The sequence below is a fragment of the Tachypleus tridentatus genome, chromosome 10 (genome assembly GCF_004210375.1).
Source record: "Tachypleus tridentatus isolate NWPU-2018 chromosome 10, ASM421037v1, whole genome shotgun sequence".
NCBI classification, from domain to species: domain Eukaryota; kingdom Metazoa; phylum Arthropoda; class Merostomata; order Xiphosura; family Limulidae; genus Tachypleus; species Tachypleus tridentatus.
The window spans coordinates 76286218-76306327 of record NC_134834.1 but is presented as its reverse complement, the minus strand read 5'-3'; the positions used below and the strand labels follow the sequence as shown (position 1 = coordinate 76306327).

The 20110-nt window shown below is 31.2% G+C and overlaps 1 protein-coding gene across 3 annotated transcripts in view; it reads right to left on the bottom strand.

The window, feature by feature from the left end:
• Positions 1 to 11316: 11316 nt before the first annotated feature.
• Brf (Brf RNA polymerase III subunit) overlaps positions 11317 to 20110 on the bottom strand; it is a 95605-nt gene continuing 86811 nt past the window's right edge. For all 3 annotated transcript variants that reach the window (XM_076462198.1, XM_076462200.1, XM_076462201.1), the window contains exons 17-19: positions 19315 to 19450; positions 17836 to 17916; positions 11317 to 16786 (exon numbers count right to left, since the gene is read on the bottom strand). In XM_076462198.1, the coding sequence (XP_076318313.1) occupies positions 16737 to 16786; positions 17836 to 17916; positions 19315 to 19450 (267 nt within the window). In that variant the 3' untranslated portion in view covers positions 11317 to 16736. The remainder of the gene's footprint in view (positions 16787 to 17835; positions 17917 to 19314; positions 19451 to 20110) is intronic.

Sequence of the window (20110 nt, the reverse complement as noted above, 5' to 3'; positions counted from 1 at the left end):
CGTGAGAGTCTTATTGATCGTTCTAGAACTTAAACATACTAATAAAGAAAGTGGTCATTGTGGTAAACGAAACAATAATTTGATTAAAGTAAGTGTTTATCTCTAATTTATATAAAAATTCCTTACGTGATAGAAAAAAATATATTATTTTCGAAATCTGCGTAGCTGAGTTAGGAAAAATCCGTTATTAAAGCCAAAACAAATTTATGAAGTTTAAAATCGCAAGCCTGTGTTATGAGCGTTGTAAGTAGTGGATCGTTTGAATCTGCTGAATGTATCTAGGTTTTGTTTGTTAAAATTTCCAGCAGAAATACCAGACCTGTATCTAGTTTAGCCATTCCGAGACCTACGTATGTGTTCATCAACATTAATAAGCAATTTCTAACATTTAGCGTAGGAGAAGATTCATGCAGCCACCATTTACTGATATGTAGTGTCTTCGATCTTTCACCACATCAAAATCAATCAAACCACGTAGAAGAATTTAGAGTTCCTCTAACGTGTATTGATCACAACGTCGCTAGCAGTTTGGATATAGACAAGTACTGCTCAGTAATCTCGGAAAGCCTCATAAAAGCAGCTGACAGATGCATTTCAAAAGTATCAATAAACAATACCCGAACCAACTGGTAACCAAACACTGACATGAACAACCAAATAAAGGAACAAATAATATTAATAAGGGAGTATATGACAACCAGTGACCACAGATACACTCATAAATAAAATTATAAGCAACAATAAGATACTAAAATAACAAAAATGGGACACCTGTACACTAGCTCAAAACAGATCCCCAAATTTCTAGTCCTATAAAAAAAAAGCTACAAGGTTAAACAAATCAAATATACTACCATCTACCCTGCATGATAATAAATGGACCTAAATAAATAAGCAGAAAGTAAAACTAAAACATTCAAAACACAAGACAAACTTGGACAACCACTTCATGAACATAGTAAATAATTATATCACATCCAGTCGTAACATGTATACCACATTCACTAAGGACACTCAACGCAACAACAGAAACGAAACATGACTACGCAGTGTAACAACTTCTCAAACCCATCGCAGTATAACAGAAATACAACTAAACATGAAGCGTTTGGGAAAAAAAGTACTATCGCAAAACAAAATTAAAAACATATTACTCAAAAAACACCTCTCAGATTACTAGAACATTATCTCTAAAAATATGATACAAGCAATATAATAAATCTAACAGAACAAATTATAAATAATAGACTCATAAGTTCCTTTGAAACTAAATCATTACTCCCGGAAATACAAAACGGCTTCCAAAAAGCGAAACAAACAAGAATAAATGAGGAAATAATATGCGACTTTAACAATATACAACAGTGCACAGTCTTGTGCTTCCTGATTGTTGAATAAAGATTAGATAAAGTATCGCACAATGGATCCAGATACAAACTGTCTAAACTGAGACTCTCCATATAAATTATTCGTCGAATTTCTAAGTTTTTAGAAAATAGAAGCAGCATGAGGTTTAATATTCAGGAAGAGTACTTAGCTCTATCGTGTTTATCGTGCATGTCAGAGAAATGCTTCTCAAAGATCCAAACATTTTGTTCACAGTTCGCAGATGATGTTTCATTTTAGAAGAGTGCTCCAAATCCATTAACAGCAAGATAATATACAACCACTACTGGTATGTGTTTTTTTACAGCAAAGCTACATCGGGCTATCTGCTGAGTCCACCAAAGGAAATCGAACCCCTGACTTTAGCGTTGTAAATCCGTAGACAACTACTACTAAATGAAATAGTATAGTGCTGCAATAAATGGGTAATTAAAATTAATTTTCACAAAAGACAGGCCATATTATTTACAAAATCGTACAAAATAGCCAAATACTACCATAATTATATCTCTACGGAACTGTCTTACGAGGTAGTAACATCAGCAAAATTATAAGTGATTACATTTGATTCAAAATTAACTTAGATGCCAACATTAATAGCAGAATTTGAAGAAAAACAAATTACACTAGCGACAACCAAGGAGTTTTGATAGAAAACATTAAAATTTATAGAACATACATGAAACTAGTCGTTGAATATATGTCTGTATAACATAAATGAATGTATCAAAAACACACATCAACAAACTACAGCAGATTCAAAACTATATTTGAAAGAAAGAGAATAGAGACCCACGATCAACAAGCTTGATACTTCTACACAACTATTCAAACACGCCAACTCATCAGATAGACTCCTGAATAACTTGTGAACACAGGCTGGTAGTGCGATCATGCATAAATAAAGCTAGTGAAAATATATGTGTTAATACTACCACATGAATTGAACAAGGCATAAAATAGGTATATTAAATATAAACTGTGGAAAATAGATAAAATGTAACATACTGTGAGTAATGTAAAAAAAATGGCATAAATTCCTGGAAGGGAGAAGGAAATCAAAGCTGAACTGTTCCTGTTCCAAAATAAACTGACCGAATCCCAATGAAGAAGATTATATATATCAAGTTATGTCCCTAAAAAGTTACATGTCGAAATTCCTCAATTTTAATAAAGAATTTATGAGTAAACATCAAAACCGTAAGCGAGATGAAGAGTACCTAAATCTCGCAGGTCGAGCACAAAGCAACCCAATACCAACCACGATAAGGCACATGCCAACTTGAATTTCAAATCGTCCTTAGCGGTGAATTAGCATAATATTGTTTTAGCCAATAATTATATATGTGTATATGTGTGTGTGTGTGTATAATTTATTTTCCTTCTCGCCAACTATAAAACAGAAAATATAAACTGTGATCGTATATATATTTTAGCCTATTTTTTAATCTAGATATTTTCTAGGGGTTTATGAGGATAATTGGCATCTGAATTTTCCCTTTAAAACTCAGAACAATGTGAAAGGGATAAAACACAAGTTAGAAAGAATTCTTATGGATATTTAGGCCTGTTAGTAAGTTAATGGAATATTAAGTAGTAAGTCATTATTTACTATAATTTATTAACGAATTATTAGATCAATATTGGAATATTGGGTTTGTGTTCTTGATGAAGTGATGAGAGATACTCTATATCCGGCGAAAAATTATGAAGTAGAAGAAATTCTATTGGTGTCTATCGTGAACTTAAGCCCATCAGTGAACATTAGTTAACTTGTAGATTTTTTTTATCGAATAAATAACATATTTTCGTTATTATTAGGTGGACTGGACTTTGCATTCATATTTTTGGTGAATAATTGATTGAAAAAGTTAGAAATAATATCACTGTTTTAGTGTTATATTGAAAGACGAAAAATGTCATCAGTAGTTTCTGGAAATATGTACAAAAGACAAAAGTTATTAGAGTAGACTATCTGATTACTATTACTTATTAACTAGATTTGTATGTAATTTTCCTTTCCTCATGTATAGTATAGCATGAATAAATAATTTAGAAAACTAAAACTTATTAGAGTACGTGTGACGAAAATTAACAGATAAGATGTATAATATTGTTACAAGTAATTTACATGGTTTTGTTTTGAAGAGTTGAATAATTTTACCGGAAACAAGATATTGCTTTACTACGACATTAACCAATTAACATTGTCAAGAAAATGAATGATTCCAGAAAAAAGGGATAAATAACGCAAACTGTGATAGCTTATGCAAATTTCAATATTATATTGCATTGTGTTGCGCAATTAGGAGTAACTTATCGACATTCTTATTTAGGCTATTGTAGAAGTCTAAGAATTAGTCATTATGTCTCCAGTGGCTCAAGGAGTAAATCAGAAAATCGGGTTTAGATACCAGCCGTCGGCAAAGCTCCGATACCTCTTTATATATGTTTGTGTTTAACAACAAAAAAAAAACAACAAGTCTTTAATTCAAATATTATATACAAATGGACCAGATGTTGTATTTTTATCAATACTTTCAAGTCGCAACCATGTTTTTGTTCTGAACCTTACTATGAAATACCCTGTTTGTTTAATTGTAGCCTCATACAGGTTTAAAATACTTGATTATCATATTTTTGTTTAGTTTAACTAACGAATGTACAGTATCGTTAAATAGGTAATGTTTAAAGTTTTGACAATTATATTTTACTTATTGAAATTACAGTGAACTAGGAAATACAAAAGGTCATTACAAACTGATTCGAATGAAGCTAAATTTAGCCTCGAAGCGCACTTCAACATTCGTATATGAATTAACGTGCTGTAATTAAAAACAGCATGATCAGACAGGCTACGATTATTAGGTGAAGAAAGAATGAACTATGACATTTAAAAAATAAGTTATAAAGGAAAAATATTATTTTTGTCATTCGAGTGTAGGAAGCTTTCACTGATAAATGAATACCAAATTTATTTCAAGCAAGTTGATGATCGGGAATAAACTAATCACAGTTGATGAAGCTTTGTAAAAAGGTAAATTGATATTGATTAATATCGAAATACGAGTAATGACGCAATTGCGTATTCGGACGTGATCAACTGCACTCATAAAAACAAACATTTTTTGACGTTATTTGTAGCCTTTGGTCTTAGGTTATGTTAAAGTTAAACAAATACGAGTGTGTAATTTCATCTGCAGAATGACACCATTAGGAGTATATCCACTTATAACATTCGTCGTTGTTGGAGCACAAAGAAACAGACGCATTGTAATTTTTTATATCGAACAATTATTTTAACTCTCATCCTACAAAATAGTTTTAGATGTATTAACCACGTATAATGAATATCAGTGTATATCGCACAAAGCCATTTAAACTATGCTGAAAAAAGTTTGTTGAATAATTTAAAAAAAATAACTTATCTAAGTAGGTTTGTTTTTGAATTTCGCGCAAAGCTACACTAGAGCTATCTCTAATTTAGCAGTGTAAGATTAGAGGGAAGGCAGTTAGTCATTACCACCCACCGCCAGCTCTTGGGCTACTCTTTTACCAACGAATAGTGGGAATGACCGTCACATTATAACGCCCCCACGGCTGAAAAGACGAGCATGTTTGGTGCGACGGGGATGCGGACCCGCGACCCTCAGATTACGAGTCGCATGCCTTAACCCACCTGGCCATGCAGGGCCCTAAGTAGGTTATCAGATGTAATTAAGATGTATGCTGTTAGTATCATTCTACAGGGTGGCTCGTAAGTCCCTACCCATCCATATATTTTATGTATCCAGTGTATCTGTGTGCTGTCCCTCATTCTCGCTGCATAATATTATGTGATGCCATGTTCTGTAAGACATTTTCTTCAACATAGCAGGTGTTATTGTTCCAAATGCCGCGGTAACAGCTGCCTTCAACTCATCATTAGTATTATTGAATATAACATAATAATGGGTAGGGACTTACGAGCCACCCTGTATACAAAGGGAAATGGCAATGCACTACCCAGTGGCTCAGCTAATCCCTCCCCCATCAATGTAACAGCTGTATGTTTGTGAACCTACGAAACTGGAAATTGGGTTTCGATTCCCATGTTCTACATAGCAGAGTTAACTCATTGTGTAGATTTGTGCTTTAAAAAGCAAGCAAAGCATACAGTGTATAAAACAATATTTGTCAGAGAAATTATGAAGATTTTGGTACTCATATTGACTTCAGAGTTAAAGAAGAGAGGAAAACTATTCCGTAAATACACAAAGATGTAAGTTTTATACTTATCACAATCACTTTTATTACGTAACGTATTATAATTCCAAATAATGGACAATATAGAAATTTCACAAACACTTTATTCCTACCTACGTAAAACCGACTCACGCACACCATAAATATACGGCATCCCCAAACCTCATAAACCAGATTGTCCATTACGACCAATAATGTCCACATATGAATCGTTTAATTACAATCTTGCTAAATACATAGCACGGGCATTCTCCAAATATGTATCATCAGCCAGCTCATTCATCAAAGACTCTTTTAATTTCAAGTCTAATCTAAATCAACTTAATCATAAAGCCTTAATGGCCAGTTTCGATGTTATATCCCTCTTTACAGAAGTTCCAACCACTGAAGCCTGCAAGATAGCCTTAGAACTCTATATTCGAGACCCTAACCCAACTATAGACATTCCCAGTAACCAATTAGCAAGCCTCATAGAATTCACTACGATAAAGACAAACTTCATGTTCAACAACCAAAACTATATACAAACAAATGGCCTAAGCATGGGAAACCCAGTATCACCAATTTTAGCCAATATTTTTATGACACAAGTTGAAACACAAGCAATTAACACAGCATTACGTCCACCACTACACTGGTACAGATATGTAGATGACACGGTTGCGGGATTCAAATCTACAGAACACATACTTAATTTTTTCAATCACATTAACGCTATACATCCCAACATTAACTTCACATGTGAACAGGAAGAAAGCTATCAAATATCATTTCTTAACCTCAAAATTACAAGAACCGACACACAATTCAAAACAGAAATCCACCGAAAAATCACCCATACTGGACTATACATTCCTTGGGACTCAGCACATGAAACAAAAGAAAAACTCAACATACTAAGAAACCAAATAAACACAGCCATAAAACTATGCTCACCAGATAAAATTAAGGATGAATTAGACAAAATAAAACAATACTTCATCAACATCAATAAGTTTTCCCCACAAACCGTAGAAAACATTATACGCACACACCTAAACAGAAAGCAAAATCAACCAACAAAAGTAGATATATCTCACGAATCAAAAAATCACGAAACCATATACTGCTGTATACCATATATTCCTAACATCAGCAAACAAATAACCAACATTTGGCAAAAACTAGTAACAAAATATGACATTCCAGTTAATACCAAATTTATTCAAAAACCAGGCACAAAACTGAGGTCTATACTGTGTAAAAACTACACTGACAAACACCACACCAACATTATTTATAAAATACAATGTGATAACTGCCACGACTTCTATATTGGAAAAACAAGTATAAAAATGGAATTTGTTTGTTTGTTTTGGAATTTCGCACAAAGCTACTCGAGAGCTATATGTGCTAGCCGTCCCTAAATTTAGCAGTGTAAAACTAGAGGGAAGGCAGCTAGTCATCACTACCCACCGCCAACTCTTGGGCTACTCTTTTACCAACGAATAGTGGGATTGACCGAACATTATAACGCCCCCACGGCTGAAAGGGCGAGCATGTTTGGCGCGACGCGGGCGCGAACCCGCGACCCTCGGAATACGAGTCACAAAAATGGAAACCAGATTCAAAGAACATAAAAAGTCACCTTCACACGTTTTCGGACACTGCAAGTCAAATAAACACAACATAACCATAGAAAACACTCAAATACTAAATAAAGAAACAAACATAAACAAACGCAAAATTAAAGAAGCCTTACTTATACAACAACTTAAACCCAAAATAAACTAATATAAAGGAACGCCTTTATACCTATATTAATATAATAAAATAAATAAAATTATATATTCAAACATCTAACACCGCCCTCTACATTCCGACACTCAGTTACACAACCCCTTTCAAATATGTGGTCAGCTTCCGGTCAATTACCTCTTTCTTTGTGAACCTGACGATGACCGAAGAAGGTCGAAACGTTGTTCGCTCTTCTATGTAAAATATTTTCTCAACCCAAACGAGCCATTTTTGCATATATAATCCAAATATATTTAATATGCAAACAATTTTCAATAATCATTATTATAATTAATCATCTACGTACAAATGTTTCTACAAACTTACAAATAATATTGAAGCTTTTATCTGGTCTCGAACTTCCTTGATATCTTAACGAATTAATTTAGAGTTGGTGCAGATACAATTCTCAGTAGGGATCAAGCTAACTCTGTGTTCTTTGCAGCCACACGCCAAGTTCTTCACCGTTGAAGTTACATTTTAATAAAAGTACTAACGTCCTATGACCTATGTTAATCCACTAAAGTAAAATGGTTCTTAATGTTCGAAATCTCTAAAGTTGGTGTTACAGTTCATGGATAGGCTACAAGTAAAGTTGCCTCTACAGATATACTAAGCATTGCTGGCTTCTTGGCCATAGCTAATACACCACTAAACAACCTTCTTGTAGAAGTTTAGTTGATGGTCACCTGGTTCTGCAAAAACCTATGGAAAACTCGTTGTAAACTTGTCTTTTACTTTTTTCAGAGTGTACATGCCAATTATTTTAACTTTATCCATTTACTTTCTGAGGTAGCTTCTTACATATTGACAGAGATAAAGTATGGATGGTCCCACAAACTGAAGAATGAAAGTACATCTACATAATTGAGTGGAAAAGATAGCTATAAGGGTTGATGCCTTATATAGAAAATGACAATTGAAATGGATGGGTTACTGGATTATGATTGCTCAAAAGTTAAGCTAGAAATTAAAGTTTCAAAGTTGTAAAGACCTGATTACATCAACTGTTTGTTTAAGACTTATTTTTATGCATAGGTTTTTTTAAAGTATTGCTCTAATCAAATATAATTTCCATATGTTTCCTGCAGTGAATGAAACCTTTACACTAGTGAATGTCCTGGCACTTTCAACTGTTTTCAAAATACTCTTGATCTTTTTCATTCTTACAACTTGGTGATATTCTAGGCATTATATCTATTGACATATGTAGTAATTGAGCAGTTATCACCAAATATCATATACATATTTCTCAATTAAACTTTGCTTCATAGTTTTGGATAGTAAGGGTTACTCTTTCATTCAACAAACCATTCTAACTTTTTATTAAACAAATTGCAATCATATAATGTAGTGCATACATTTTGCCATGAAACACCTTTTGATAACTCGGAAAATATATATACTTCCTTTTTAAGTTTTTGATCTTACAATAAAGTGACTGACATAACAGCCATTTTGGCATTTAATCTCAGTTATACCGACCAGGATGCTAGGAGAGGCATATCGGCCAATCTTCCTACCTGCCACAAGTGTTCTATAATTAACCTATCTGATTCCTATAAAAACTGAAAGATAAGTGCTCTTGTTACTTGACTCAATGTGATACAAAACAATACTTTCTCTATCCTCTAACTCCTCAGTCTCAATCTTGGACTCCTGGTGTAACTGGTGCATGAAAGGTTAATTAGTAAAATACTGCATTAGCTTGTTATGTTCGATATGATTACTTGAAGAAGCATCCCAGCCAATTGTCAAAGTTTTCACAATCCTACTCTGTTAGTAGTTTCTCAACCAATTCTTCTCAAACTGTCAGATAAGTAATTCCAGCATGTTTCTTATCATCAGCTGAGTTAAAAGAATACCAAACAATACTCTCATTATCTCCTGAATCATCAGTTTTAGTCTAATTTCTGGTCCAACTAGTGCATGAGAGGTTAATTAGTAATGTATGGCATTAATTTGTTTTAAGATATATTTACAGTATGACAGCCTTCTCAACTGTGATGTCTGAATAGAGATATCATTTGTATCTACTTAAATTAAACTAATGTGGTAATTGTTATTTTTCACAGTTTCTTGTTTTACCTATTTGGAATATTGAGTCTGGAAATTAAACTTGTAAGTGTTCCAAAGTTATAATGTTCTCATCAAGATGTGTTATAGTTTTTTGGTTTTTTTTGAAGGGCTGCATGTGAATTTCATAATTTTGAGGTAGGACTGAGGAATTTACTTTCACTTTGAAAAAAACATTGACTTTTGTACTTGGTCTTTGAAAGCCTATGATCAATTAGTGGAAAACTTGTCAAGATGTGTGAAATAAGAATTATTTTGCCACCTTTTGCAGAAGCACTTTATGATGGAATTTGCAGTACTGTATAAAGAATGCAGAAACATGACCATCAGTGCAATAAAATGTCTGAAGTAATTTCAGCAAAAACTCTGAACATTAATTGGTAAACTGTCATTAATATTCACTTCAAAAGTCCTGAAGAAGGACAAACACCTGAAAAATTGACCATTAAATATACACGTCACATCTGTGTTAAAAAAATTCACATACTTATGTTTGATTTTTTTTTGCTAAACTACAAACTTTTTTCTTGTAATATAAATATCAATATTATAGTTTAAAGGGTATCCATGTTTATATCCTTAAAAAATAACTATGTACTAGACTCAATATAATATTACGTTTCTTTCTATAATTCTGGGTAGTAAGAAAACAAGAGAATAAAGGAAACTACTACTTTGTGAATGTAGTTTAAAAGTTTCTATATTTAGTAGATCAATGCAGGTTAACACTTAACATTAAACTTATAAACAGCATGGTTCTTAAAACATCCAAACTCCAAAGTTAAAATCATAATTAAAATTAAGATATTAAAAAAAATATTTGATTGTAGAAACACACCTGAATGAATGAACAATGTTTGGAACCTGGACTGGCTGATAAAAATATACAAAGAGGGTGACCCTCATAAAAAAGAGAGAAAGAGGCTGCTAGAAAGTTGCATATAATTTAGATTTCTTATTTTGAATGATTGTATTTTCAACCTGCCTGTTGCTGCATTAACCTGTAATGCTTCTCATAACAACTAAAGGAATTGAAGAGTGAGAAAGGTGATGAATATGTGAGAACACAGCACAACAGAAGATGAGAGTTGAGGTATGTGAGAGGTTAGCCTGAGAAACAGATTAGAGATTAATAAGAGAAAACTATACAATGCCACATTTATAACCTTGAAATAAAAGATACCAATGTATGTGAACGTACATGCTTAGTTACTTCTGCTTTGACTTACTGGTATTATATTTTAATATTACATGTTATATATGATAAGGCACCAAAGAAAGAAGTATAGCCCAAAGAATAGATTACATAATTAGAAATAACACTACATACAGAGGAACATTATGAACCAAGAAAGAGAGAACATCAAGTTACGTAAAATGCACAAGTATTTTAATTACAAATGTACAGTATGTAGTGCAACCTTTTCAGTATGAACATGCAAGAGTATTTCTTGTATGAAAGGGTAAAACTAACATTACCATCATGATACTTCAAAAGTTCATAAAACATTTTAAATAAATAAATATACACAAGTGAGAATCCTATCTCTGCTGAAAAGGGACAGATATATAAAACTGGAATTAAAGTACAATCCAGTAATACATCTCAAAAATACTGAGAAATACACATACAGTACAATCTAGAAATTATTACTGGTAATGGGACCATAAAAACATCAAAGACAGTCAAAGAATACTAACAAATTCAGTCAGGTAATTTAGCTTATAAAAATCTTTATATGAAAAAAAAACACATTAAAACACATTTGTTTTAAGATATATTTTCAGGTTATGTTGGGGCAACAACAATAAAATTAACAATTAGCCACAAAATTCTGTATAAAATAAATTTAATAAACGTATTATTCTGACCATACTTTACAAAAACATTAATGCTTATTTACATATGATAACAGATGAAAAAAATTATGAAAATATTCATGTGTTTAATATTTGATAATTAAAAGTATCTTTTATTATATTCTTGGCTTCCAAATGTATGACTGTTCACTTTAGATGCAGGCTATAAAGAATGTCAAAAGAAACTATGTATATACTTCTGAAGAATCATTTAATGCTATCATATTGAACAAACTGGCTCTTATTTATTCTTCCATAATATTCAAGTCACCAACTTAGTTTCATTTAATACTTTACATGTATCAATTTCACATTTTTAATTACAAATCCAAATAAAAATAAGTTGAAACTATTCAGTGTTGATGTACTTCACAACACACAATCTCAATATGTAGCTAACAATAATATTTCCCAGTTCATGTGAGTGTAATCTTTAACTTATGAAAATGTTTCCCTATAAACTATGACCTGCAAACTCAAAAAGTGTTTCAAAAACTGGTAAAAACACCAAAACTAAATTATGGAAGAAAAATGAAGTTTGTTTGATAAACATCAATATCATACATACATAAGCTAACTGAAAAACCTTCTTTACTTTGTACTTCATGGAAAATGTTAAAATTACAACTTTTTACAGGTATAATTAACTTCATACTTGTTAATACACACTTCCAAATTTGCCACAACATAATTTACTTCAACATGTATGGAAGATAGTAACTCTTTTTTTTTTACAAATTAGATATTTTTGCATTATTGTTACTGTACTATTTTAAGTGAACATTTTCATATAGCAGCAACCATAAATACGGTAATAACATTATTTTGTGGATTGATAAAATCTATATTTTATCAGTAAGGAATATTAACAAAGTTTGACACCAAGTTAATTTACAACTTAAGATCTTTTGCTGGATCATAAACGCACTTATTCACACAGATAACTTGTATAAAATACAATGGCAAGTTACTTGCCGATATTCAAAATTTAAAATAATTTACTGTAAGAAAATAAATAAGTGAAGTTTAAACACAGAAACATATTTTATAATTTTCAAAGAAAAAGAAAAACAGTGCATTAGTCTACAGTTTCTTTTTGGTTTCTTTTTACACTGGTGCCCAGTATTTCATTTGATGATTTCATAAGGAACAACCTACACATGACATACACAGTTAAGTTTAGTTACATTAAAAATTAGAATAAATAATCCATGTAGATACTGTTGTTTGATCATGCACAAAACAGTAGTTTAACATTACTTTGTTCTTTTTACGGTTCAGAAGTTACATCTATTTGTTTTGTTGAACTTTATGTAAACCTGCTCAGGGACTACTATCTTTACTAGTCATCCCTGATCTAGTGATAATATACTAGTGGGAATGCAGCCAATCAACACTACCCACCATTGACTCTTGGGCTACTCTTTATTAAGAAATAGTGGGATTGACTACTACATTTAATGCCCCCACAACTAAAAGGATAATCATGTTCGTTGATGGGATTCAAATATCTATGACATGCTGATCGTGAGTTCATAATCCTAATCACCAGGTCAAGCCAGACCTGTTTAGAAGATGCAGGTCAAAATCTGAAAGTGCTAACTATAAACATAAATATCCTAAAAGCTAATATACACCAAAGGCTGATAATTTATTAATAAAAAAATAAAAACAGTAACTTATTAATGTAAAATGGCTTAAAATAAAAAAACATTTAATTCCTAAATGCCTACTTCTATTTCAATTTAATTAACATTTCATACTTTCTATTCATAAGGCTTCTTTGTATTTCCTATCTGGAATAATTCAACCAGTACTGAATATTTGTATATTAAACCAATCTTCTGGTCTAGTTTGTTCTTTTTGGAAATATTCTGCACTTAGTGGTAGCCATACAAATATCGAAGAAGTTGGAAGCAGGTTATAACTTTATTTTAAACTGCTTCTTAATATATAGAGCTAATTCTATAAAAAAAACAAACCTGGATCAAAAAAGGAAAACAATTTAAGATGCCAAAACTGTAAGCAGTTGTTTCCCTTTGATTCCAATTATAGATGTAGTTTGTAAATGTCATATACATCTGGATTAATTAAAAAACAAAGTGCAACTGGAAACTCTTGTACAGTTACCCAAACATTTAGTGACATATTTAACTTTGTACTTACTTTTAAGTAAAGGTCTGAATGTTGTTATACCAACTGAACATTATCAGTAAGTCTATTTGTGATTTCATCACCACAACATTTCTTTACTGTCTCAGCATGAAGGAAAACAAGTGCAAAAAAACCTCACAGAATAACACAAAAAATATTAATGCAATGTAAAACACTTAATACAAATACTTCTGGCATACAAAATAATACTTAAAGCATCAAAGATCTTTAAATATGAGATAAAAAAATATTCTTAATGACTGAATAATACAGAAGTAACCAACAATGTTTCCTACAATGAGAAAAAGGCCTTGAAAAAACTAGAAAACGATCCAAACATAATTATAGAACATTATGACAAAGAGGTTTCACTGATCTTAAAATTAAGAACCATACAGGTTGAAAGTCAATGGAGAACTGACATCCATATAAATTAACATCTCAATATCAATATTGCTAAAACAACTTCAGAAAAATGTAAGAATGTATTGAATCAAGTAAACTTAAGCCAAACCACAATCTCGCACCATAATTTTATGGATTACTCAAAGATCATAAAGATAGTTTAACACTTAGACTGTTTGATCAGCTTATGATGATCCAGTATATAATTTATCCTGGATTAATGAAAGAATTTTATATTCTTTACTTATTAAAGCCCTGCTCACCTTCATATTACAAAACTGAATACTGATAGTGAAAAATTAACCATGGTACCATACTTTTAACTAGATGTAGTTTAGCTCTATCCCTCTACTGAGAAAAAGGAACATTTAGAGTGATTGAACTTCCAATGCATGCACTGAAGCTAAAAAAATGACAATTTACACTTTTAAACAAGCGAGAGGCATTCTGAGGAGAAACACAATCACTTGTTTTTGCTGTAATGTTAGTGGATGTCCTTGAAAAGAAATACCCAGAAAAGAGGGAAGAAAATACAGCTTCAACACCAGAACTATGGTACAGGTGCATGAATAACATCTTTGGCCTTAAGAATTGTAAAATATAGCCTCAGTCAATTCATCTTAGAATGTTCATACTGAATCCAAAAGTTTTATTTTTAGTTGGTTCTATTTCTATCCAGTAATGAATAGTTGAAAACTAACAACTATAGCATGCCTGTTGCCAAATCAATTTACTGAAACTTGTCTTGTTATCCACTTCAAATGAAATGAAGCTTAAACCATATATACTGCTTACATTCAACAACTAAGTGCAAAAATCTTGCCACTCAAACTGTAAAATACAAACTTCAAGTTCAATGACTATTCTGTCACCTTCATCCATAAAAATCATTTCAGAATGTGAATAGAAACAAAGTAATAATATCTCACTGAAATTAGAAAAAGAACTAAAAACATGGATTGTTCTACACATTAGCTATATTATAACCAACAGGACAAAGAAAGACATAAATTAGAATGATCTCTCAGAGCTGGACACATCTTTTAATTCTATTCTTTAAAAATCTGCATTTAATCCAAATTTCTGTGTAATATGCAAAACTGGATTAAATAGAAAATGTTATTTACTTGCTAACTTGCAAAATTTGTAATAAGATGTACATTGTTGAATCATCCAGACCTACTGATGTGTGCATTAAAGAACACCTAATTTAGAATTACAGTAGTAGCACTTAGAAAAGTGCAGTAGTAGAAAATTTCCAGAAACAAAATAACCAAGAAATTACATCAGAAGATGGGTTGAAAAAGTATAACTCTTCATTCCTTCTCAAAATGTTTGAAGGAAGCACAGAGAATATTTATTGAAAAAAAACCCTCCAGAATTAGATCATTTTATATCAGTACACAAGTATTATTATTATTTTATATTTTTATTAGTAAACTTTCAGTCTCTGGTGCATATAGCTTTTGAACATAAGCCAAAGAAGCCACCACCAGTAAACACTATAATATATGAAAAATTGCAGGATTTTACGTCTCCCATGTAACACAGACAAGCCCAAAAATTAATTCTAAATAGCTGAAACAACATATCTTTTAACAAGTATTTCACATTTTGTCAGTAGTTTTCATGTAAATGAAAAAAAGAAGTTTAAGAATATATTACAGAAAAAAATCACATTCAGTCACCTTTTACATTTCAATGTACAAATGATCAATGTAAGTGCTGTAAATCAGGTTAGTACAAAGTATGTATCGTTAGACTCAGTTTTATTTTTATAATTCTTTACTATATGAGATAGGACACTATTGCATTTATTTTTACTAATACAGAAGCATTTGTTCTAATACTTCAGATAACATTACCATTCGTGACTGCATTTTATTTCTTGATCTAATAAAACATCTTGCACAAAATTCAATCATAACAAAAGACACTGACTACATCATAGTCAAGTGCATTCACTGTCATGCAGAGAACAGACATATTAGTTAACAGTGCAGTCGTAACTTGAGAACTACATACCAGAACTTGCTATAGAGCACTCTTCAGGTACAGTTACTTTTAACTGTTCTCAAAATTTTAGGTAACATTGTTTCTATGCCGATCAGTTCTTTAGTTTCATTTACGATTGTTTGTAGCTTCAGATTCTAGTGCGTGTTCGTCAGAGCAGAGTTGTTTTAAAACATTTTCAGACATCTGTCTTTATGATGTTTATCAATTGAACTCAGGTTTTCTTAAGAGATATTTCTTTCCTTAAATTTTATAACTGGTATTAGAACTTAAATGTCATTAGTTATGTTTTGTTTTCTATGGCTTTCTAAGATTCATGTCATTTATTTGATTCATCAAATATTACCAAATTGCAAAAGGTCAATTTACAAATGTTTATGTTGCCTTTTTATATTTACCATCTTTTTACCTTAATCAGTATAAATTAAGGTACCCAAATAAAAATATTTCTTTAGATTTCTTATCCACTTAGTAAGGTATTAGCTTCTATGCTTGAAACAAATACTCATATTTTTCCCCAAACAATGCCATTACACATACACATCTTACTGAAAAATTTTCTCAGGTGGACCACCCAACATCGTTCAGTCCACTATCAGTCAAGCAGTTGAGCACTAAGTGTAGCAATCTTTCATTACAACACAAAGTGCAGAATAATATTAGTCAAAATATTTGAACATAGGGCCTTTAAAATTCTCATTGAAACATGAGTTTTACTCCAACCACTAAATTCCTAAATACGGATTTCTGCACACTGTGTAGAACAATTTCCATTACTATCAAGCCACTGGTTTGAGTTTTCTACTACACTGGTAATACTGTTACTCATAATATTCATCTATTTCGTCCCCATAGTCATCAAGATCTTCTCCTGTTCCAAAAATAAAATAAAAATATTTATGAGTAGTAAATACCTGAAGTTATAAAGTTTTTTTGTTTACTTTAGATCAAATAATGCACTTTGATTACACATTATACTAATAACTAGAACTATGGATACTAAAGAGTCACATTATTCACCAACAACAGCTTTGTATTAAGTTTTCATAAGAATTTTATTCTATTTAAACATTCATAAAACAAGAACTTTAGATTTTGGTGTTGATATAAATGATAAAAAAAAATTCACTGTTTATTCTTGAATAATGGATACTTTATCCAATTAAAACTATGATTGTTTAGCTCAATCTCAACCAAGAGAAATTATAATTTTGTGATTTGGGTAGGTCAAAATTATCAAAGACTGAATTGAAATGTTACTTCAACATTTGTGCATATTGTGCTTAAAGATACTGCAATTCCTGAAATACATTTTGTCTTATACCAAAACATAAGCAGCTGTCTCACTTTTCTGTTTCATTGTTTGCTTATTGGTATTTTAAATTTTGAGCAAAATGATTTGCACATATACCAAAATATCATTTTATTTTGATCTTCAATAATTTGACAAATGCAAAAATAATTTCTTTTGGTCAGTGAATGAATCCCAAGATTGAATATAATATGTATACATGTATATCTTTGTATTGGCTAACACTATGTGTTGGTTCTTTACTATAAAAGATTTGTGTCCAAATATGGAAAAAGTTTGTTCTAAAAATTTGCTGATTTTCCCATATATTCTCTCAGAACTGAACCAATGAAGAAATACGTTTTTTCTCTAATTTAAATTTTGAAGTTTTTTTTTTTTTGTATAGTGGGGTTTAATGTTTAAAGAAGTATAACCCTAAGGGCTTAATGAGTGCAAGACAGTATTTGAAAATATAGCATAATCAGCTACAGAGTAGAAGCAAATTCAAACACTTACAAGAAAAAAAAAAAATTTTTAATAAAGGGGATAAAAGATAATTGATTCAATCGTTAAGAAATAATTCTTCTGTATAATAAACACATGATGATTAAAATACAAAATTATCCCACCTCTGTAATGACCTAAAAGTTGTGCAACACTCAAATGAGCATCAGTCTCATCCTCAATCTCTTCTTCCAAATCTTCATCCTCTGTTTAAGAAAAGAGAGACAAAAACTATTTTATTTAGAACAGAAACTCAAGATAAACATCAGACACTGTGAACACTTAAGTGCATTTCTTTCTCAACACTTATTTAAAGCTGAATACAAAGTTTATAAATTGAGATTCATACTTAAAGATATTTTGTTTTTTTACTAATAATCAGTATACACAAGTTTTAACAGCAACAGTAATTTGTACATGCTCTTTATGCTTTTTAAAAATTGATAGATCTAAAATTTATCACACCTTTGCTGAAAACTAGAACATATTTTATTACACTGAGAACTACTAAACAAAAGATGTATTTTCAATGATAATGGGAGCTAAGCCACATTTTCCTGTGTAATTACAACCAGTGAACTGGAAACTTACAATGTTTAACACATCATTGTTTTTTTGTCTACTAATAATCAACACAATAGAAATTTATCATTAATTATGATAAACACTCTTGACATAGCAATAAATAGTATGCCTAACACTTACAGCTGAGCAAATATTAAAATATGGTAATTTATTAATAAAGTTACTCATCCAGTTCTACTACAATCTGTCATTAGTTATGATGAGTATCACAAGTTTTGTTTGTACATTAAAAAACCATCACACCAAGCTCATCACTGTCTGTAATGAATGCTACCACTTCTGATAACAATCTACTAATAATCAGTCCAGGTCAGACATGGCCTACTGGTAAGCATATCAACAGTGAATCTGTTGATTCATGGTTCATATCCCATTACCTCAACAATATGCCCACTTTGTTTACTGACCCAAGTGTATTTTACAATAATATACTCTATGCACTGAAGAAAGCAATGAGAAATTACCTCAACAATTACTTATGATATACAATGGATTGAGAGGCCATTGTATCCACCTAATGTCTGTTTTAAAGAAGATTAAACAAATAAACAAACGGTATTATGATGACGAGAAACCGACACAGAGTAAAAATGTTGTTCTCTAATTTATTTTAATAAAAGTTTTAATAATCAGCTATCTTGAGATACATTCAAACAGTCTGTCAAAGTTACTGTTAGCTGAGATGTAAACTACTAGTTACATTCACCAATAAACAGCACACCTGAAGTTTGTTATCTACTAAGATAAGTAATGCAGTATCTACTGATAAGCTAATAGCCTGTATATTAAGTTTATCATTATCTACCCTCCTCTACTTGATCTACATATAACAGACTTCTAGTTTGTTTTTACATGTCATGAGTAGGTGCAAAAATGTATGTGAGGAACTTGTTTGTATAATCTTACATTTTTACTTGTGTTAAGAGTAACACATAACTTTATGGATAACTTAAAGTTTCTCATAGTGATATTTGTTTTTTGTTATCTTTTATTATTATAAAATAAAAAAAATCACTTACCATGTTCAGGATCTTCAACTGGAATATCATCCAATATTTTATCTTCTTCATCTACAATATTGGTGACAATGGAATTATCTACTAAGACTTCAGATTCAGCCACTGTTTCTACTTCTGCATTCCTGGTTGATTGGTTCTATTAAAACAAACCTAAACTTACTTATTTTTTTCTCAGAACACCATAAGAACTATTTTTAAGGAAAGTACACTGAAGTTATTCACATATATTTCATAATTTGTTAATGCAACAAGTGAAATATTAGTCCACTGAACACAGACAAAAAACAACAACATATCATTCTGTCTGTTGACTTATATTTACAATTATATTGAACTACTATTTAATAAATGTACCTCAATAAATTTGGTACCAAACTCTACACTTGTAGTAGGAAAACTATGGCCTGTGTGTCACTTGGTGACCCACAAAAACATTAAGATGACTCGCTAAAAAAAATTATGATTTCTTGGGTAAAATCAGGCATTTGGAAATTTGTTTCCATTATAAATAAGTGCCATTTTATTTACTTACCATTTACACTGAAAGAAAGAAGTGCAGTTTAATGTGGTATGTCTTGTGCAAAATTTAAAAAGGAATAATATTTCAATGTAATAAGGCAAGTCGATAAACAATGTTTTAGTTATAAGGAGCCCTTAGTGAAACAAGTACATGCACAGCTGATACACGGTTTAGCTTGGCATATGTCTTCCAATCGAGTCTTCTTGATTATTCTAGAATATATAAAACCAGATAAACCAGAAATAATGCACTAACTGATGAATGCACTATTGGAAA